This window comes from Curcuma longa, chromosome 11 (assembly GCF_044706935.1).
Source record: "Curcuma longa cultivar G26 ecotype Majalengka, Jawa Barat chromosome 11, ITB_CL_G26_1.1, whole genome shotgun sequence".
NCBI classification, from domain to species: Eukaryota; Viridiplantae; Streptophyta; class Magnoliopsida; order Zingiberales; family Zingiberaceae; genus Curcuma; species Curcuma longa.
Window position 1 is genome coordinate 12,553,263 of NC_133871.1, and position 22,282 is coordinate 12,575,544.

Consider the following 22,282-nt stretch of genomic DNA (forward strand, 5'->3'; position numbering starts at 1 on the left):
CATGATTCACAATCTCCTTGTTCTATCGCTAAAGAGTCAGCGAAGTGTCTCGTAAAATTTAGTCAAAAGTTTTTTTTTCACTACATTTATCGTAACATTTACAGAATATGTATGCTGCTCAGCTACACAAATCGCCATTTTGTTTCAGCAGATTTTCTATCAAGAGGCTCAAGAGATTAAGACACAAGAAACACAGAGCAGACTTCTTGCACACAGTTAGTCCTCGTTAAAGATGGATCATTGCAACCTACAGATCTTTTTTTTTTTTTAAAAAAAAATTGTATTTCTTTTTCTCATATAACTTTCTAACCTTTTCAGTCCAAAAAGCAAGCTAGCAATGTTCATATTTTTTAGAGAAATTTAAGCTTCAGCATGAGTAAACTTAAAGATTTGTAAACTTGAAGTTCAATCTTGAAGAGTAAACTTAAAAAAAAAATTAAAGTTCATTGATTTTTTAGTCATAGCTTGCACCACATAAACTCAAATTTTTTAACATTTTGAGATTCATATATTTGTTACTACTTAAATTGAAAATTTTATGATCTTTGATTGCAAATTAATTTCCAATGCCATACTGGGATTATGGTATGATGGCAAGAGTTGGGATAAACTCTCTAAGCAATGACGGTTCAAATCTCATAGTTTAAAAATTTTATAACATTGAACCGGATCGAATCGGTCACTTTTAGAATCAATTGATGTGTTAGTTTGATTATTTTGGATCATGAAAAGAATAATAAACTGTCTGATTTCATAAACAAACAGTGGAGACACATACAAGATCAAGAATTTTCATGAAATGAATTTTTTTTGTCCCTCCTTATTTTGACAAGGTATACAGAGGAAGGAATAGACCAATTTCCACAGTGACCATTCATTTCCTTTTGCAAAATTATAATAGATTAATACAACCTACTCTAACTACACATATACAGCTGAGATTTATCTATCGATATGAAGAATCAGATGTTCTTCCCCAAAGGGTAGAGCTTCTTAGTTTAGTTGGGATAATCCCATCAGTCTCTCTACTCCTACATCCTGTTAGTTTACTATGATTAATGGTGTGGGAATACAAAAAAGAAGATGCTCCATCATCCAGGCACTGCTCTCTCCCATCATCCTGAATCCTATCAGCTGCAACACTATCTACATTCCGATTTGCAGCTGCATATGAGTCGGTCGAGTACAAGGGGGAGCCTCCACTGCTGTCCGAGAAATCGGAGAATCTTGAAGGACTCTGCCAAGTTTGTTGATCCAAGTTCCCAAATATGAAGTCTGAGAACTCTTCAGTGCTTGTTGAGTTTCGCGTGCTCTCTGTGCTGCAGGAAGCCTCATCTGAGAAGCTGAATAGGGAAGAACTGTCACACGAAGAATCTCTGTCTGAGAAATGAAACATTCCGGGGACGGGATTACAAGGTTTAAGGCTGAAACCATAATCATTCATCTGATTTGGTTCATCATGGTGTTGATTTGGCGTTGTGGTTATGGGGTTATAACTTGTTTCTTCTGTGTCATAACCGGAAGAACAAGCTTCTCTTGACTTGCTCCTCTTAATCGATACTTGGTCTATGGACAAGGTTCGACTTATCAAGCTTGGACAATGTGGTGAACATCTATCATGCGAAAAACGTTTGAATAACTAAAATCGCATTGTGAAAAAAAAAAAGCACATGGCTATCTAAACATTTACCTTGCATATAAAAGCATGTATGCATTTTTAGACATGACTTGTTCAAGCTCCACGGGTTTTACCTGCACGTGATCAGGTTTCCATGTTAATAAATACAGTGTTTGATTTGGTTTATCGAGATCTTAGAGCAAAAAGGGGAGGATTATATATTAAACCAATCAAACTTACCACAGCATCATCCGTCTTAAACCATTTCCCTTGTATATTCTTCACATAACACACATAGTGGCCAGAAAAAGCAGCATTCATAACATCCAAATGAACCACCACAGAATAAAGCTTGTACACCAAAGATTTGTCAGTTGTTCCGCGCATATAAGGAGCTAAATCCAGGTATTCAGGAAAACGAACAGCTTTATTGAGCTTACCAAATTTACCAGACTGTAACAGGATAGATGGATACATGTAAACAAACCAATTGCATTACTATATTGAAGGAAAAACAAATTATACACCATCATTGTTTCTCGCAAGAATTACCTGAAACCGTTTCAAGGCAATCGTAAGGATATTAGGGGCATCAACTATTGCCAATTTCTTTTTCGCTCGCTCATATGTTTTGCACCTGAGGGGGCGTAAACAAGTTTACAATCACAATGGATCAATTCATGACTAACAATAATCAGTAAAAAGCTCATTCTTAGGATGGTTACGTCACTCGAAGGGTGAACTAAAAGACAGGCACGATGCTTGGGAATAGCACATCTAAACATTCCATCATCTTAGATGCTCACAATACCATATAAATGTGTATTGCTTCTTGAAAATGATAATAGATTCACCAAGTAAAGATAACAAACTTGAAATTTTATCATGAAGTGATTAGAGTCCAGGTTTTATAAAAAAAAATCAATTAGGGTTCAGGTTTTACACAAGGATGATCATTGACAGGAAATTTTGAATCAGATAATTTTCCATTTCTCAGAAAGATGAGAAAATAGCTACTTTTTTAACAACAGAAATTCAATCAATTTATGCTTTAAGACAACAAGCTTTATAAAGATTTTCCCACTCCAGATAAGTGTTCCGCCTATATAACATGTGGGAATGATAACTCTGAAGGTATAACAGTCTAACATGGTTAATTATCAAGTGCTTGTATAACACTCACCATGGGCATTGATATTTATTCTCTCCGTCCAAAACCTCAGTCATCATAAATTTTCTAAGAGCTTCTTCAAGTGTTCCAATATTTCCTTCTATATCTAATGTAAGATCCATCATTCTTTCAAAACACTCAGATCTATTGTGGCACTTCAGACACTCTATCTGTAATTTCCAAGAATTTTCAATTAAAATTTTAAATCATAAAATGACTGGAAAACACTTTAGCATTGGAAAACAAATTAGACATCAAAATCAAAACCTTTGAGAGTAAGTAACCACCAAAAGTTAGTTGTATGAAGGTAATTTCTTCAGTCCACCCATCAACAGAGTGTAAGCCAGCTTCCTTAAGGCAAACAGATTCCATTGCATCAATGGCATATCTGTAAAAGGACTAAAATGAGTATATAGATATACACACATGAACTGTAACAAAATAATGAATACATAGCCATTTTCTGAAAATAAGAGCCTATATTTTTCAACCTGCCAACAAAACAACTTTCTACTCTCAATTCTCAAGCATCAGTTACAGATATAACGTACTATCTCAGACACTCAGAGTGGATAAGGTAGCATTTAAACATGCTTCATAGTTTTAAAATCTTAACAATTTCAAATACTAAACTCCCATTAAATATGATTTATGAAATATCACCTCAAAAATTCATGGGCATCTTCTTCTCTTCCAAGACCAAGATGACTACCAATTTTGTGTATGTGAGAAAGTAAGCCAGCTGGAGATAAGGGAGAATTCCCTGCTTCTACATTCATAAGAAGATTTTCTAGTTCACATGTGAAGCACCATCCTTGCTTGAGGCCTGTTATTTAAGAGTTTTCAAACATTAGTAGAAAAGCTTGGGCAACACACAGCAAAAAAAAATGATGATGTAACCAGTGGATGACACATGCATGATTTTGAATGAACTCCTTCAAGAAGATAAGCAGCAAGTGGCGTGGTAAAAGCCAAACACTGGAGCACAACATTCACATAACAGCTGCAGAAAAGGAATGATTTAGAATGTATTTAAAGCAGATCTTAAAAAGACAGTACAATAAATGAGGAAATGTGTTATACATAATGCACTTTGTTACAGATACATCTTGTTACAGCTGAACAGAGTCAACGTGTATTGAGTTATTATTATTCTCTTTGTGATATTTTTAAGGTAACAGTTTCAGAACTTAACCTGAAACTTAGCAGACTGGCTTACAGAAGGTTTCAAGCACAATAGAACTTAGACCTACAGTGAAAAAGTGGAAATTTAAAAGTACACAGATTTTCATCAGGGGAGAAGCAGATTGTACGGATGCTCCACAATTTATCTCAGCGATTTGGCCAACAGTGGGGAAGAGAATTGGATTCTGTAGCATGATTTGTTATGCTAAACTCCTCTCACAGAGGACAGATGGGAGGGAAGAGGGAAAAAGTAAAATCACTTGTATACCCTTTTGTTTTCAATTAAATTTACCTAATAATATACCTAACTTTGGTGTATTTAGTGATTTTGTCAATTAATCCTCTTTCCAACCACCTCTCCTCTCTGCTCTCTCGGCACAGTCAATGAAGCCAGGAAGAGACCTTCTCATCTCTTCTCCTCTCCATTCCCTCCAGTTAAAAAGAGCCTTAGGCTTATAAGGAATCTCAAACTTAAATTGTTAGTCAACAAAATTGAAGAGAGAACAAAGAGCATCATCAAATATTAAAATCATGTAAATAACTGGTCAATGACTAATAATTAAATGAAATAATCATCAATCTTTATTGGCAAGTATGAGAATAAAAAAATGGAAAATATCAAGAGAACCATTTTGGCGAGGATCTCATGTAGAGGAGGAAAATAGATTCAAAATTTCAAAAGACATGTTCAACCTTGTGAGCCAAAAAATATTAAATTAGGATGCTGTCAAACAACAGCTACCAAAAAATATTAAATAAGGATACTTTCAAACAATAGTCACCAGAAAAATATTAAACAAGGATGCTTTCAAACAATATTTACCAGTTGTGGCAGTTTATTAGACCACTAGGACGTAGAACCACTTTGTCAAAATTGTACAATTTGACAAAGTACTCAAATGGGAAAAGCATCTGAAATTCAAAAGGAAAAATGTCACTATCTCAAAATACCTAAAAAATGTGATCCCATCCATAACTTCATTTACTGCCAAAACAAATAATAATAGTTCAAACCTTCGGTCTTTTAGAAGAATCATTGTCAAAACTAGATGTATGTTGCTTTGAGAACTTTGAAAGCTTTAACTGCTGAGCAACTCTTTGTACAGATGTTTTAATGTCACTCAAACGAGATCCTGCATCGTGACGAAATCTCACAGGAGCTTTAGGAGGGTCATCCTCTTTTCTAGATGCATAGTCTGATTTGAAGTGTCCAGCAGGGGATGCTTGTTCAACATATGCTGGTGATACAGACATCAGACTTTTAGACTTAATTAGCTGCACACTGTGACTTTTTGAACTATAAGGAGGACCTGATTCATTTATAGAAGTTGTCGAGCTTGTATAGACAGTTTGGGCCACTCCTGACAAAGATCGTAAAGAAAGCATTTCATTTCTTGACTTTCTTTCAGAGCATATAGCCTCATCAGAAAGCTTGTGGGAGACCGTCATATGTGAATTGGCATCCAAGATATTGTGCTCTCTCTCTTTGAATGTTGTGGAATCTGTTGAATTAACAAGAGTGGCACTTTGAGTTATACTTGAATGATTTGGACAGCTTTCAGAATCTGTAAGCTTTGAGTTTAAAGGGGCATATTCAGCACCTTTAGCCGCAAATAAAGGTACTTTCCGCTCAACTGCTGTTTTTGCTTTATCATGTGAGACATTAGAAGACAATGTATCATGTGAACCATTAGAAGATGATTCAATTTCACTTCCAGATTTGTGGTGTACACTGGCACAAACAGCAGAAGAAAAGTCATCTAATGGTTTAACAGGGCCAGAGAACACCGAATAGCTCGATGATGAAGAATCAGATGAATCAGACGCGCTTTCTGCTCCAGATGAGTCCAAGAATTCATCATCACTAAAAGCTTCAGACGAGTAGCTTGACTTAGATGATAGTTTCTTGCTGGATGTCATTACTACTGTCTGGTAATTTCCTTCAATGTATGGATAATCATTATACAAATCAGATCCATCAACTGTTAACCCATTCAATGGTGTGATACCAATTTGGGCACCAAAACTATCATCAATTTGTGGAAGGACCACAACCATACTTGTGTCCTTGTTTCCAATGAATTATCTGGCATTTTCTTGTGCTGCAATTACAAAGAAGAAACAAGCAAATGCCAAGTGCTAAATGACTTTGATCGGAAGAAAGATTCAAGACATGCTGAAGCTTATGTGCATAGATGTTCTAAAATAAATAAAAAGGAAAAGCTGATAATGTGTAGTGGAGTAAATTCCATAAGCAGTATAGAGAAGTATATAAAGAGCTTAGCAATTTAAACATGTATAGTTAATGAGACTCAAGTCTGAATCCATTCAGGTATATGCCACAAGAAAATAATTTGAGATGACAAGATTTTTATGTGTCACGTTTCAAAGGAAACAAACAATCTGTTAGGGTTGAGGCCACTATAGCACCACTCATTCGTATCATGATTCTCAAAAGTCCACTTGTAGAATCAATCACAATAAAGCGATGCTAGACTTTGCCACCTCATTGCCTTTTGCAGATCAGTAATCAGTGCGTCAAGAAAGAAGAAAAACCTTTCTTTGATTGAGAGGAAAAAATTATTAACATTATCCCCAAAGGTAGTCCCTTTATCCTTATATATATTACCTATATTTATATCCCTGAGTTTGATAAGAAATCCTAATCTCTTTACAACTAGGTCCCCAACACCTTCGATGTGAAGCCACACAGCTATATTTTCGTCTTCCATTGTAAACACAATACCCTAAACACCTTGTGTGCAGCCACATCAAATAAAAGTAGAGATAGATCAGATCCCAAAGTTCAAAATAAATCCCATAATCGCCACAGTATAAGGAAGCATAATTCAGCAAAAATCCCACAAAACTCCAATAATTTCCAAAATTGACAGAATCGAGGACCACAAACCAGTATTTCACGGCTTTGCATCGAGAGCACCTCATCGTGGTAGGGCTGTAGCACACAGCACACACTCCCACTCTCGGCCCAGCAACCCCGTCTTCACCGCGCCCAAGGACCACACGCAAACACTCCTCCTCCGCCTGCACAGTCTCCTCCGCCGCGAGGAGCGCGAGCCGCATGACCTCCGCCCGCCTCCCCGCGGCCCGCCGCCACCTGCGCCGAGCCAGCAGCATCAAGAGCGGGCAAAGGGCGAGCGCAACAACGGCGAACCCTAGGGAGGGCATGCTCCTGCCCCTCTTCCTGTGATCCTCCTCCTCCGGCGCCGCGCGCATAGATAGCTCTTCCCTGAAGCTTCCACCTCCCGATTCCCTCTGACCTCCTTCCTCCCCTCACTCCCGGCGCCTACTTCCACGCTGACTCCGTTCCGGATTCAAGCACCGGCGACGAGAGATCGAAATCGGCAGCTTAAAAACCACAACCCCATCGATAATTACTATTTATATATATATCTAAAAGTAAAGTGGTACCACCAAAACCTATTTCAATTAAAGAAATGAGTCAAGCGTTTTGTTTGACTTATACGATCCAGTCAACGGTACTCGGCATCGTGTATTATCAGCATTAATTAATTAATTAATTTGTAGAATATTTTTTTATTTTAAAGAGTATTATTCTATATAAAAAAAAGACATAATAAAATCAAGCAATTAATAACCACTCTACTATTTCTATTTCATCTACCAAACCTAGAATAAGAATCCGTGCAAACTAATAATTAATTTTGTTTTTTATTCAATTATTAGCCACCCTAATCTTCCTACATTTGTTTTGTTTATCAAAGGAAGGGACACAATTTTCTTTCAAGGGACCAAAATATTAATAAAAAAATTCAAGTTGCAAATAAAAAATAAGAGACACATGTTTTGAATAATGGAATGGTGCATGAAATATCATGTTTCACATACACCTAAATCAAGTGTTTGTTTTAAGATGATGCAATTTGTAAGACTCAACTCGAGCTCTTTCTTTGAAGATCTACTTTGATTGATTTTATTTTGTTGAAGATGGCAATTTAAACTTTACTTTGTCTTGAAAGCTCCGCTGTCGGCAAGGGCGGATCCAGGATTTCATATTTGGGGGGTCATATAATGAAAACGATATACTCATTTGAACAAAAGAATTGTCCAAAGATACATATCAAGGACTTAAGTACAAACTTACATATTCGGCTGAAACTCACCCGATTTACTTCTTCTCTTCGACTCTTACGATCTGCCCTTCACGCCACTGCCGCCGCCAATTGACCCTGTTACCGACACTGCCCAATCCACCCTTCACTCACCGGCGTCCTCAGCCACCTTGTAGATCGCCGGCAATCCAAGTTGAAGTTGTTGCCGCCGCGCCCGACGAAGACACGAAGAAGACGGAGGCGCAATCGGGACCCAACGAAGGCAGACTCGCGATTTCTAGGCTTCCTTATCGGCTTATCGGGTTGGTTTAGGATCCAATAGATCAACAACCCATTAACCCTAAAACCTATTAACCAGTAACCCTAAGGGGGTGTTTGGTTGGGGGTTATCATTGATAATCTTGGTTATCTGTCTAAGGTTATCGTTGATAACCTTGTTTGGTTCAGGTTATCATTGATTCCCAAGTAATACAACATTACCGCCACATCAGCAAATGGGTTATAATCCGGTAATGTGATTACCTTGGCAGCCTAAGGTTTTCTACGATTCCTGAGGTTAACGAAATTTTTTCCATGATTACCCTTCGATTTTAAAACTAAGTCAATTAAAAGGTACTATAAAATCTAATTAAAATCAAATTATTTAATTCAATAAATTTTAATTTAAATATTTATAAATTAAAAAATAATTTATTTTAAATTTAAAAAAATAAAATTAATGAATTATATTTATTAATTTAATGAATTATTTTATTAAAATAATTATTTTATTAAAAATATATTTTTTAAATTTAAAAAAAATAAAATTAACAAATTATTTTTATTAATTTAATAAATTATTTTATTAAAATAATTATTTTTAATGAATTATTTTATTAAAATAAAATTATCATATTATCTTTATTAATTTAATAAATTATTTTATTAAAATAATCATTTTAATAAATTATTTTATTAAAAGAAATATAAATTTATTTTAAATTTAAAAATATAAAATTAAGGAATTATATTTATTAATTTAATGAATTATTTTATTAAAATAATTATTTTAATAAATTATTTTATTAATATATATAAATTTATTTAAAAATTTAAAAAATACAATTAACAAATTATATTTATTATTTTAATGAATTTTTTATTAAAATAATTATTTTTAATGAATTATTTTATTAAAATAAAATTAACAAATTATACATATTAATTTAATGAATTATATTAAAATATAATTGAATGAAGGGTAATATAGTAAATATAAAACTGGTTATGTTTTATTCCCTTCAAATAAATAAAGTAAACCAAACAACATTAGGTTATGTTTTATGCCCCATAACCTTGGTTATGTGATTACCTGGTAATCATATAACCAAGGTTATATATCATAACTTGAACCAAACGCACCCTAAGGGTTTAATCTAAACACATTAAAGGTTCAACTTGGACTGGGGGAGCCATGGCTCCCCGGCCCCTTAATACATCCGCCCCTGGCTGTAGGAGAGATTATTCATCTATCGGATAAATTTAAAAATACTATTTTTGATTTCTAAAATATTTATCTCTACTAGAATTTAAATTTGATTTTCTTATTTATTCTCTTAAATGAGAACGATGGATGGTGGAACTTTGGACTCTAATACGTTCTAGTATGAGAAATCTCATCCCAATGACACAGTGATAGAAATTCCCTCTCCCCGCACAACAAAGACATCAAAATCTTCTCCTTGCTTTCTTCTCGTGGCTTAGCCGACTTTGATCGATTATTACAGAGAATAACATATATCATAGGATTCACCAAGAGTTACCGATGAAGTTCCTCTAAGTCGTCATAGAGCTTCCAATAATATAAAGTAGCGAAAATAATAAAGTAAATCGGAGTAAAATACCTTATATCAGGATCGATGGAGTAGTTGAGTCAAAAGAACAAGGTTAACTGATTCTAAATGAGGAGCAATGCAGGATTGACGGAGCTAATACGTCTGGATGACTGAAGTAGAAGAAGCATCCAATCCCTGTGCACAGAACAGAATGGCTTCAGAGTCACCTCCTGCAAAAGCATATTTGCAGGAGCCCCGTGACTCCCTGTCTGTAGCCCCAGACCCTGACTCCTTTGTCTTCTCCCGCTGTTCTTCCTCTCCACATTTCGAACAGACTCAGAGTGCCAACAGAAAGTTCCGAAAATATATTAAAGGGATAAGCTCAGTGCGAGTTTTAGAGCATAATGAGATGGTTGGGAAGAAGAAATGTGCTATTGTGATCTAATAAAGACAATCTGGAGCAGATTTGAGATCGCGTATATGCATATTATAATCTGGAATCCAGCAATCATCACCAAGTTAATGCAAAATTATGCAAGATCAGAGAGCTCTGCATGCCTATAAAAGAAGCTATCATCACCTTATCGCACAGTGGAAGTGTGTCACCGCTAGCGAGCTCACTCGCCATGGCCGTTCCTCTCCTCCTCTTCCTCGTCGTCCACCTCTCCACCGCTTCCCACGCCACCGAACTCCGCCTTTTCCACTCCGCCGACCGCCACTCGGCCTCCCCGCTCGAATCCGCCCTCGCACTCGCCGGCGCTGCCGACGCCTCCCGCCTCGCCTTCCTCTCTTCCAAGCCCACCTCCGTCCCCATCGCCTCCGGCCAACAGGTCCTCCAGTCCTCCTCCTACGTCCTCCGCGCCAAGCTCGGCTTCCCGCCGCAGCAGATCCTCCTCGCCCTCGACACCAGCGCCGACGCCACCTGGGCCCCCTGCTCCCCCTGCGCCTCCTGCCCCGCCGCCACTTCCCAATTCCTCCCGGCCAACTCCTCCACCTACGCCTCGCTGACCTGCTCCTCCTCCTGGTGCCCCCAATTCAAGGGCCAGTCTTGCGCTGCGGCCCCCGCCGCCGCCGGCCCCTGCGCCTTCACCCAGTCCTACGGCGGCGACGCCTCCTTCTCCGCCGTCGTTGTCCAGGACTCGCTCTACCTCGCCTCCGACGTCCTCCCCAGTTACGTCTTCGGATGCGTCAACGCCGTCGACGGCAACGCCGCCAATCTCCCAAAGCAGGGACTGTTAGGGTTAGGTCGCGGGCCTACGTCGCTCCTTTCCCAGTCCGGCGAACTTTACCAGGGCGTGTTCTCCTACTGCTTGCCCAGCTATAAGTCTTACTACTTCTCCGGTTCTCTCCGTCTCGGCCCTCTGGGCCAGCCCAAGAAAGCCCGCTTCACTCCCCTTCTCAAGAACCCGCACCGGCCGTCCTTGTACTACGTGAACCTGGTCGGCGTCACGGTGGGCCGTGTCCAGGTGCCCGTGCCGCCCGACTCGTTCGCGTTCGACCCAGCCACCGGCTCCGGGACCGTGGTCGACACGGGGACGGTGATCACGCGGTTCGTGGCGCCGGCGTACGCGGCGATCCGCGACGAGTTCCGGCGGCAGGCGAACGCCTCCAGCGGCTACACCTCGCTGGGGGGGTTCGACACCTGCTTCAGCACGAACGAGGTGGCGACGCCGCCGTCGGTGACGCTGCGTCTGGAGGGCCTCGACCTGGCGCTGCCCGTGGAGAACACGCTGGTCCACAGCAGCGCGACGCCGCTGGCGTGCCTGGCGATGGCGGCAGCGCCGGCGAACGTGAACGCGGTGGTGAACGTGATCGCCAGCTTGCAGCAGCAGAACCTGAGGGTGGTGGTGGACGCGGCCAACAACCGGGTGGGCTTCGCCCGGGAGCTCTGCAACTGATTAACTACGATCGGTGCTCTTTAAAATTTGGTCTCGTCACGTGCATGTTCCGGTGATGCATGGGATGGGATCTCGTTTGGGGATCGCCAGTTGCTTGTCGTCTTTCCTTTGCTTAATTGTAGCGTCACGAGGTGCTCGTCTTCCTGTCTCTGTGCTCGTCTTCTGTGTTGTTTGTTCTGTTCTACAGATGGAATGAGGTGTGATGTGCAAGGGAATCGATGCGATCTTGTTCGTTTCTGATGCAAGGTAAAGTGAGCTGGAACGTTTATCCACCAGATTGGGCCCGACATCTGCAAGAACAGGCGGGACCCGCAGTCTCGAGACCCACAAGGAAGAAGGAATATAAAGTACAATAAAATTCAGAATTGGAATATTGGAATTTACAGAAATGCTATGCTGCGCGACACTCCCATCCGCGACCCGTGCATGACACTCCGACCCCAACCACTGCCGCCGCTGCTGCCTCGCCGTCCGGCCATCGGAGACCGCTGTCCCGGGCCCGATCGACGGCCCACTCGCTGGCGCACCATTCGGCACCGGATTTTGGCCGGATAGTGGCCGAAATCCGGCCGAATTCCGACCGAATTCGGCTTGAAATCGCTGAATCACAGACCCGGCCACTGTGGGCCAAATCGTGGCCGATTTTCGGCCAAATCGCGATCGGAGACCGGCTGAGGAAGGACCGCCGGCGGCCGGCGTTCCTTCCTCGGCCGATCTCCGGCCGCGATTTGGTCGGAAATCGATCGCGATTTGATCAAAAATCGGCTGCGATTTAGCCCATAGTGGCCGCGTGCTGGGTTCGTCGATTTTCGACCGAATTCGGCGGATTCCGACCACAATCTGATCGGAATCCGGTGCCGATCGGCTCGTCGACCGAGCCTGATCCGGTGGCCGGACGGCGAGGTGGCAGTGGCGGGTCGGTGCGAGGGAGCACTATGCATTCCCACTTTTGGACGGTTAGATCTCGTGATCATGCGTGATGGATAATGATCCCGCTGTCGCGCATGGGCTTGTAAGAAACTGGCACGCAGCATAGTCTTTCTGTTTGGAATTTAAATGGGATGAACTTAACAAAACTTTTATTTATACAATTATAAAAAATACAAACAAATAAAAAAATTAACTTAAAATATCTTAAAACGCCAAATAATTTAATAAAATAAATAAATAATAAAGCAAAAATATCAACCTCCTCCCTTTTTTTTTTTCTAGATTTAGAAGCTCCACCACTGGTGAACCGCCACGCCAGCGTCCCTCAGTTTGCCGTAGAGCGCCAGGCACTCCCAGTATGCTCGACGGCCACCTTTCCTCCTCTCGTTCTCCTCGCCCTCCCCCATCTGGTGGTCGCACTCCAAGAACAGCTCGTCCACCAGCCCGATCACCCCCTCCGCCACCACCTCCTCCACAGACGCCGCCTCCGCCTTCACCACCACGTACTCTTCCTCCTTGACGTTCCCTTCCAGCCACTCCGCCAGCGACGGCCTTCCTCCCTCCGACTCTATTTCCGCCGGCAACTCCTCCTCCTCCTCGTCCACCTCTACGCGGATGACCTCGAAGGCGCGCCCCTTCATCGGGTAGTTACGCTCGAACCACGCCGCGCCGCTGCCGACCCCGCCGGTCGGGACCACCTCCACGAACACCCGCCGCGGGTACTCGTCCAGCGAGTCGCCGGTGAGATCCGGCAGGTACCGCGCCTTTCTCTTCCATCCCCGTCGTCCCGGACCCGGAGGCTCCAACAAAACTTCTTCCAGCTTGTTCAGCGCCTCCTTCTTCGCCACAGGAACGGCCAGAAGCCGCCGCAGCCTGCGCCCTAAATTGACATCGGAGTTCTTTTGCGTAGCCACCATGGAGGCGGAGGCCGCGAGGTCGGCGCGTTCGAAATCGTCGGCAGAGGTCGCCGCTTCTGCAATCGGATCGCGGAGGAAGAAATCATTGTCCTCCGATCGAAGCAGGCCTCGACGTCCCAGGAGGTCTATGAAGTTCGGGGGGAAACTAGCGCCGGCATCGATGGTGCGGTCTTCGTCGCCGTAGCGAAGGAATGCGGTGCGGATCCAGGTCAAGGAGAAGACGGCCGCGGCGAGGAGAACCGACCGTGCGATTAGCCGGACGAGGTGGGGGGTCGGCAAGGGGATCACGAGGTAGTCAGATCCGAGATGAACGGCGGCGCGGATGCGTCGGACGCCACTCACCTTCTTGATTGCAGACATTTCTCTTCACCGGCGATCTGGAGCGGTGGGCGAAGAAGCTTACCGGGAGTTACCGGATGCAATTGTCAGAAAGAGTTGAGCGCTAGCGGGTGGAAAAGCGGGCAGCGGTGTGATTACCACCCACGAGAGCAACAACCTTGCTTGGAGATCGGAGACAGAGGAGCATCAGGTTTGTCGGTAGCTCTGATTCCATGGTGATCATGCGAAAATGGACGGTGGAGATGCTGACAGTAAAGACATCTACGGTGCATCCGAGGTAAGTATTCTTCCCCAGAGACTTATCGTGATTGGAGCATTGTGGAGTCGGTAATTAGAACACAAAAATTTATTAAATAATTAATTAATTTTGTGTGTGTTTGGGAATGGGGGAGATGGCTTATGAGCTTTTTAAATGCTTGGAATGGAATTATTAGTGTCGATAATTTTAGTAATAGGAAAATATAGGAGAATGGTAATTAGGGTGGAATTAGATTTAGAGGAGAGGATTTAGGGAAAAGGCCTAGAATTATGGTAATCCTTGGAATTTGTAGGCTGGGCAAAACAAAACTTGTGTTTAATTCTTTAGTCTATTTTGGGGGAATGTGTTTATAAATTATTATTTTTTTCAATAATCCACGTCTCTAAACTCTTCTTAGATATCTAACTAATCCTGGAATTAGGATAACCCTCCCTCCTAATTTGTCCAACAGTTTGTCATCCAAAATATAGCAGTTAATTTGATCTACTAAACTAGATTTAGAGTGTTTTTATTAAAGAATAAAGAGTTAAATTCATGTAAGAATATTAAAGATATTATGTAGTAGAACAATAAATTTCTAGTTTAAATGAAATTTCTAACATGGATTATAGTCTTGGTTTGTGAAAATTTATGTGTACAAAAGGGAACTAGAGGTTTGCAGTGTTAGAGGTTTTCCTCTTAGGCTCTATTAAGTGAAAATAACAAAAGTAGAGGGCGTTTCTGAAAAGGTAATTAAAGTATGGAGAAAACTAAAACTTTGTCTTTGTTTTATTTATTTATTCGTAATACAAAATTTGGATGTCAACTTTACCAAATAACCCTTTTTTTATTATAATCACAGCAAACATCTACTTGAAATATAGAATACAGCTGTATGAAGAGAATCTTAACAATAATATATTATACGTAGACTTCCCTTACAATTATCACCTCTAAATAAAATAAATATGGAAAATATTTTATATTATTTCATATGAAAATTTGTTCATTATGTGTATCATAGGATCGGATGGAATTCGTAACTCCAATATCTCATAATTATTTATGAGGAGGTACTCCATCCGTCACTCTAATATCTCATAATTATTTATGAGGAGGTATTGAAGGAGGGTATTGTTTCAATTTTGTCAAGATTCAATTCTTGTCAATTGCAGTAAGTCTGTTCTGCAGTAGTCAACTATTCTTCTATAAAAGGTGAAATTTGTCATCCTAGTACTCCACACGGTCGTCTTCACAATTATCTCTGAGGAAGTAAATCGAAGAAGGAGGGTATTGTCTTGGTTTTTGATATTCGAGATTCGAATCCTTGTCCTTTTCTACAATTCTGTTCCATCGTAACTAACTTAGTTATGTCTTAGGAGAGTCAACTCAGTAATCAACTCAATCATATTCCGAGAAGTAAAATTTATTTCATTATAGCTTCCATTGCTATCTTCATTAGTTGACCCAACTACTCAAACCCATTATTCAGGTACCAATTTCTAAGCCTAATGCGGATGCGGATCTAATAGATAATATTATTAGGATGGAGATGAGAATTGTATAAATATTTTTTAAGAAAGATGATATTGACTTGAACATTTGCCTTGTAAATAGATTGTCAACTTCAAATAATATAAATGTTTTATGTCCGGCCGGTTTAAAAAATTCGAACCCCATTTCCTGATACGGAGTTACGACACTTATCATTTTTTAAACCCGATCCGGAGGATGGCTCCGCCTCCGCTTCTCCCTCCTTTGCGGATTCGCTTCAACTTTTGACTTTCATCCCTCCGGCTCCGAGGTCGAATGGAGCTTCCGGTGAAGGGAAGACCCGTTTGCCGCCCCCCTCCGCCGGCGTCGCGTCCGGTCTCCGCCGACCCGAGAACGACCGCAGTAGGAATCCCCACCGCTCGCTCCGCCCTCCTCCCCTCCTTCCGCTCCCTTCCCTTGTCATCGGAGGCCGCATCTCTGCCACACTCGACGCCCGCCGGAGCTCCACGGCTGCCGCCGAGAATATCTCCCTTCTCACGTGCTCCGGCAGATGCAACCGGTGTCGGTCCACTTCTCCCCCCTCGTGGCCCGTCGAGTGCCATCTCCGGTACTCGATAGGATGACATCGACCGGCCTCCAAGTCCAGTTCCTCCTCCACCACCGGCCTCGCCGGTGGAGACTCGCCGGCTTCGATCTCCAGCGCTGCCAGGTTTGCCCGGCAAACCGGACAGGTGACGTGGGTATCGAGCCAGGTGTCGATGCAATCAACGTGGAAGACGTGGAAACAGGGGTTGAGGAGGCGGAGCGTGTCGTCGCACCCGAACTCGGAGAGGCAGACGGCGCACTCGAGCGCGCCGCCCTTCCCCTTCCGGTGAGCCTTCGCCTCCAAGTAGGACATTGTGGGGAAAGAGTCAAGCACGGCCGGGTCGAGCCCGAGACGCCAGGCGCCTCCGCCAGGGGCAGCTGTGGCGGCGGCGGCGGCACCTGCAGAGGAGGGGAGGGACCTGGAGGATCTGCCTCCGCACTGATGGAGGTAGACAGAGAAGAAGCTCAGGCAGAAGAAGCCGCAGATAAAGGCGATGACGAGGGCGACGATGGCGGGGTTGACGCGGATGTTATAGTCGCCGTACAAGTTACCGTTGTAGGGAATGTTGGAAGAGGACTGGGCGGCGGCGCCATCGAAGAGCAGGAACAGCAAGAGCGCCGCAGGTGGAAGATGGCGGTGGATCGCCGGCGACATTGCTGAAACCGATCAGAGGCCGAGAAGTAAAGAGAAAAATAAAAAACACAAAGATTTTATAAGAGAGGTAGTGGCGTGGTGCATGATGCCAGGTCAAAGTCAAACTCAAGGAGGGAGCCTTGGTTGATTCCCTATGTTTCGTAGGACAGCGTACAGGCAGTCAGGCGAGCAAGTACCGCCTTTATGAATGATTTAATCTGCGGGAGGGTGGGTCATAGACCCGACCACGGTTCAAAACCGACGGTTCGGAATCGTCGATTCGACGGTTCATGGTAGGTCGATCCTTAACCTTAACCATCCAAGACGGTTACGATTCATGGTTCGGAATCGCCGGTTCACGGTTCGCGACGATTCAAGATTATTATATTAAAAAATTTAAAATTTAAAATTTAAAATTTATTTAAAAAGTGCACTTTGAAAATTTTACCATCCTAGTCGACTGATTTAATCAAATCAAGAAAACGACTATTGAATTGCTGAAATCACACTTGATTCTTGTCAGAATTCAAAATCCAGTTGACAGATTTTTTCTCATCAATCGACTGAAGTTAAATCTAGTCGACTGATGAGGCATATCCAGTCGACTGATGAGACGTATCCAGTCGACTGAAGTTAAATTTTTGAACCGGCGGACCGTCGATTTCAAACCTATTGAACCGGAACCAGCCCGGTATCCTGTCGGGCCGGTTCCGGTTCGGCCCGGTTAACTGGGTCAACGGGTCACTCGACCCGTTGACCCGGGCGGGGTCCGGGCTGGATCCGGGCTGGACCCGGCCGTGGTCGGGTCTAGTGGGTCAGCACAGGGCTCTGCTGGAAGCTGGTTTGGAAGAGACAGGGGAATGGGGGTATCTTGAAAATAATTGAGATAAAAAAATAGGATCGACGTGAATCTCGCTCCGGTCAACGGCGACGGAGAAAATAAAGAAAAATATAATGATGAAAGGTTGTGGTCAACGTAAGGCTCCATCAAACAGTTGTGAATGCATAATACGCTTCCGTGCGCTGAAAGTTGTGCTAAAAACACTTCATTCATGAAGTTGGTCGAGAATCCATGGCCAGTTTCATTCTTTGACGTATAAATATCATCGGTTTTTTTTAAAAATAAAGAAAATTATGTAACTTAGATGGTTCCTATGTCATTTAAAAAATAATGATGATTGTCATAAGTGTATTCTTAAATATACTATTCAACTAACTCTCTTGTTTGGCAACTAACATTAATTTATATATGCATTGTATTATTTTATAATTCCCCGGTTCATTCATTTAGGATGAGCAAAAAGTTCATTGTACTTAGGATAAAAATTTAATTAAATTAAATAAATCGATCAAATCAATCGAATTTAAAATTTTAATTAAATTATTTTAAAATTTTAATTAATTTTTAAAAAAATTAATTAATTCAGTTTGATTTCAATTTTAAAATTTTTTATTCAGTTAAACTAAATAAAATAAATAAATAATTTCTAAATAAATAAATTTATAAATTTTTAATTAATTGATAAATTTTTTATAATATTTAAAAATTTTAATTATTTTCGATCAAAAATCAAATTAATTGATATTTTATCGATTCAATTTGTTTAATTTTTATTTAAAAATTTGATTAATTAATTAAAAAAATTTAATTCAATTCAATTTTAATTAATTCAGTTCGATTCAATTTTAATCGAATACTCCATTCTAATTACACTTTAGTTAGAACATGCAAATGAGTTGTATTATTATAATTTTGGTGTAAATAAAGTAAACTCAACCTGAGAGACCTGAAAAACATGAAAACATTGTAATTCCAAAGAATAGAGCATTAATATCAAAATTTTAGGAACAAAAGTTAGAACAATTGCGCTCATCGAAAGAGAGGAGCAATCTTTGGCTTCATTGTGAGAACACTAATTTGACAAGTGAGTGCACAAGTCAAAATCATTATTTATTAATATTTTTGAAAATAAAAGCATCTTGTTGAGAATCGGAAAGCCAATTTATAGAGGACCAGGGAAGGTGCCATTTTCACGTTGTTCGTTCCATCGTTCTACCTGTAAAATTAGCAAACAAGTATATATTATGTGCAAGATCAATAAGCAACTAACTAAAGAAGCATATCATTAGATAGATGTATAATGACTGAAGGGATTACATACCCATTCACTTGGACATAGTGACCGATAGTATTTGGCAAATTTATTGCATTCAGGAGCATCTTCTCCCTTAGCAGCCACACACCTGCCACACACCAGCACCATGTCACACTATTTCATATCAACCATTGTATTATCAACAACAATCAGACAGAGTAGTAGAATCTCGCCTGTGATATTCAATATAGCGAGTAAAGCAATGCCTTGTTTGATTGGTTGTCGGGAAGCGGAAATCAGCAGGTGCTGTCTCAATCTATGAATCCAAGGATTATAGCTTTTGTTTGTCTTGAAGATATGCAAACACTGATTGCAAATGTTAAGAAAGAATACCTTTATCTCTTGTTCTTCAACTTCCTGTACTTCAGCATCTTGTTCCTCTGTGGTTTGGTCGGTTGCTTCGACAGCAGTGACTTCCTCTACAGCAGAGGCTGCGTCAGTCGTCTGTTCAGCAAATTCAGGGACAGCAGTTTCACCAGTGTTTTCTGTAATAGCTTTTGATGCAAGGTGGGTCTCATCAGCATTGGCTGCATTCTCCTTCTCGGGGGTTTGTTCAATGGAAACCTCAACTCGATCTATCTTCTCAATGCCTTGAAGTGAATATTGCTGCATTTGACAAGACGTAAATTGGAAATACAGTCCAAAAACAGTGAAGATCGAGGGAATGAAAAAAAAAACATATAGCACTAATTTTAAACTTATTGCATTTATCGCCTATGATTAATCACGTATAACATGGATCTATAGTTGATCCCTTACATGTGGTTCAATGGAAGGATAAGATCCATAATGCACATACTAGAGCCCAAATAGTTGGGGATCAATTACTTTTGTTGTTATGCTCATCTATAGTTGATAATGTTAGGATGATATCACATAATGAACTCTTTCATGATTATGCATTGTGTTTTTCAAGGAATGCTTAGTGTTTTATACACAGTCTCGTGACTAAGGCCATTCTATTTTGATTGTGTGCAGCGTATATATCATTAAATTACCTTCCTGACTAGCCATCTGTTGTTTTCAGGGCATACATAATATTTTCAATAAAGGGAACAGCATCAGATGATTTGTCAAAAACATTAGCTAGAGGCGGACAAAGTGATGAATCAAGAAAATTACAAATAAACAAAAGCTTAAATAAGTTTATGTGCATGTTGTTATCAATTCGTCAATTGCATATGCAAAATGAAACAAAACCATGGGTAGGCAAAACGAGGAATCTAACTACAAGGGAGGTCTTGTAAGTCGAAATGGATATGAAAGGTTAACTAAAGAAAAGGTAATCAAAGTCAGTCTAAAACTTGACAAGTATTAGGATAAAACTTGACGATAAAAATGGAGTATAAAAAGGGAAAAAAAGAGAGGCATAATTACACAATAGAGAGAAGAAAAAACGTTTAAAAGATAGTTTATTCAGCAAGCATTATCCAAATGGGGATAATCCCAAAAAAGGATCAGACCTTAATATTTTTGTTTACACTGACGAATGAAGTATTTGTCAGAAACAATAATAGAGTGTTCTGAATCACTTTTGTCTCAGCATCAAAATATGTACTTAAATTGCATAAATAATCTTAGGATCATGCCCTCCTTCAACATCAATTTGTTATTTGTGTGTTTGGTTTGAACTTTATATTGATAGTTTTGTATTTTGTAGCTAATATGTACTATTCAGTAATCTTCAATACATCAGATGATCCTTCTTTAATCAACATTCATCACTTGAATCTTTCAAGGAAATCCTAGATATATCACAAGAATATAATGCAATATGGGATGCTAAAAAGTCAAAAGGCGTAAATAGGTCACTAAATTCATAAAAAATGAAAGCTAAAAGAGTGGCATCTTGCATTTCATCTTCTTTCACTCCCAACAGATTTGCTATACTATATTTTTCTCACATAATTTACCTTCCACCCTTCATCCTCCACCTCATAGGATGTAAATAGCCTCTGCCCTTCACCATGATAAAGTAAATAAGATCATCTATCAAATCCTTTAACTTTTCAACTCCCAATAAAGTGAAATTGTGTCATGAATGGCCAAAACTTATTCCACTCATTTATACCTACAAAGCAACTATTTTAATACGATCTAGAACTAGTCTGAATACAAGTTTACAACTTGTTGCTATGATCTATTTCCAATACAAGAGAAAAAAAAATGCTACCAAATCAACTTGTGTAAAATCACAATGTTCGTCTTCTGCACAACAAAATTTGGTTGGATCAAAGACAAAAGAAGCAAACATCATAGGAAATGCCGAAATTAAGAACAATTCCAAGGTCGAATCTTTTTCAGATCCAAATACCAGGAAGGCAGAATTTAAGAGGAAGAGATCGCGCATCAAGTAATCTGACCTCGGCTAAAGAAAGGGGCTTCTCCGGGACAGCTTCCGCCATGGAAAACAGATTTCGTGACTCCCAACCAGCGGCGTCGCGGCAGCTGAGAAGAGGAGAGATGGATGGCGGCGGGTTAGTAGGGCTTTTGCTCGCTCCACGCACCAACCAAATCTCTACAAAGGACTAGAATCCCAAACGCTAGGGCTTGAGCCTTGATGAGCCCTCAATCCCGTTTACGGCTCGTCACCTTCCCATCAGAAGGGATCCTGATTGGTAGACTAAATGGGCCTCCATGTATTGTGCTGGACCTGCCCACATACCGAGAACACATGTGTTTGTCACTGCCACTGCACTGCACCGCTGGATGCATCACTTCCATGATTTTTAGGCTTGTTTTCCTCCGAGGAAGAAAGCAAACGAATAGAAACAAAGAAGTTTACTTGACCTTGACCTCGACCTCCATCGCCGCCTTTACTGGCCTTCGCCCTAACCTCAACCTTGTTCTCGCACTGAGCTCCGCCACCTCCGCCCGACTTCAACCTCAACTTCCATCGCACACGATCATCGTCGGAAGCCAAACGGGGAAGAAGAAGAAATAATCTGTGCGTTGCACCGTTTAAATGTAAAAATATATATAATATTTTTTTAAAATTATATAATTTCAGTATTACTAAAATGGAATATACATTAAAAGATTTTAGATATATTTTCTATCAGTATTATTTTAAAACTTTTAAGAAAATTTTTTATTAATTTAATTTTTTTTTGCCGATATTTTTTTTGAATAATCATGTCAAAAAAATAGACAAAAATCTAAATTATATTCTATTTAATATTATTAATGATCATTCATGGCACACTTAA

The 22,282-nt window shown here is 40.7% G+C and overlaps 4 protein-coding genes and 1 pseudogene across 4 annotated transcripts; 1 reads left to right on the forward strand and 4 right to left on the reverse strand.

Moving 5' to 3' along the window:
- Window positions 1-791: 791 nt before the first annotated feature.
- Window positions 792-7,163, reverse strand: LOC141839129 (ubiquitin carboxyl-terminal hydrolase 17-like). The gene is given in 12 exon segments (XM_074726798.1): window positions 792-1,613; window positions 1,691-1,752; window positions 1,859-2,071; window positions 2,171-2,255; window positions 2,802-2,959; window positions 3,057-3,177; window positions 3,453-3,615; window positions 3,707-3,792; window positions 4,798-4,886; window positions 4,989-6,020; window positions 6,022-6,076; window positions 6,886-7,163. Coding segments are annotated over 12 exon segments (3,009 nt in total). The 3' UTR covers window positions 792-946.
- A 3,324-nt stretch (window positions 7,164-10,487) lies between these two features.
- On the forward strand, window positions 10,488-11,922 carry LOC141841536 (aspartyl protease 25-like). Its single transcript, XM_074729705.1, has one exon. It carries the CDS (start codon window positions 10,509-10,511, stop codon window positions 11,778-11,780), a length of 1,272 nt encoding a protein of 423 aa, XP_074585806.1. The 5' UTR covers window positions 10,488-10,508; the 3' UTR covers window positions 11,781-11,922.
- Window positions 11,923-12,994: 1,072 nt separating this feature from the next.
- On the reverse strand, window positions 12,995-16,938 carry LOC141842172 (uncharacterized). Its single transcript, XM_074730397.1, has 2 exons — window positions 16,905-16,938; window positions 12,995-13,947 (listed from the first exon to the last, which is right to left on the reverse strand). The coding sequence occupies exons 1-2, from the start codon at window positions 16,936-16,938 to the stop codon at window positions 12,995-12,997; spliced, it is 987 nt and encodes a 328-aa protein (XP_074586498.1).
- Window positions 15,865-16,877, reverse strand: LOC141839475 (E3 ubiquitin-protein ligase ATL31-like; annotated as a pseudogene).
- A 1,779-nt stretch (window positions 16,939-18,717) lies between the features above and the next one.
- LOC141841122 (uncharacterized) lies at window positions 18,718-21,543 on the reverse strand. The gene is made up of 5 exons (XM_074729245.1): window positions 21,437-21,543; window positions 19,407-19,679; window positions 19,247-19,329; window positions 19,080-19,161; window positions 18,718-18,974 (listed from the first exon to the last, which is right to left on the reverse strand). Exons 1-5 carry the CDS (start codon window positions 21,476-21,478, stop codon window positions 18,921-18,923), a joined length of 534 nt encoding a protein of 177 aa, XP_074585346.1. The 5' UTR covers window positions 21,479-21,543; the 3' UTR covers window positions 18,718-18,920.
- Window positions 21,544-22,282: the final 739 nt, after the last annotated feature.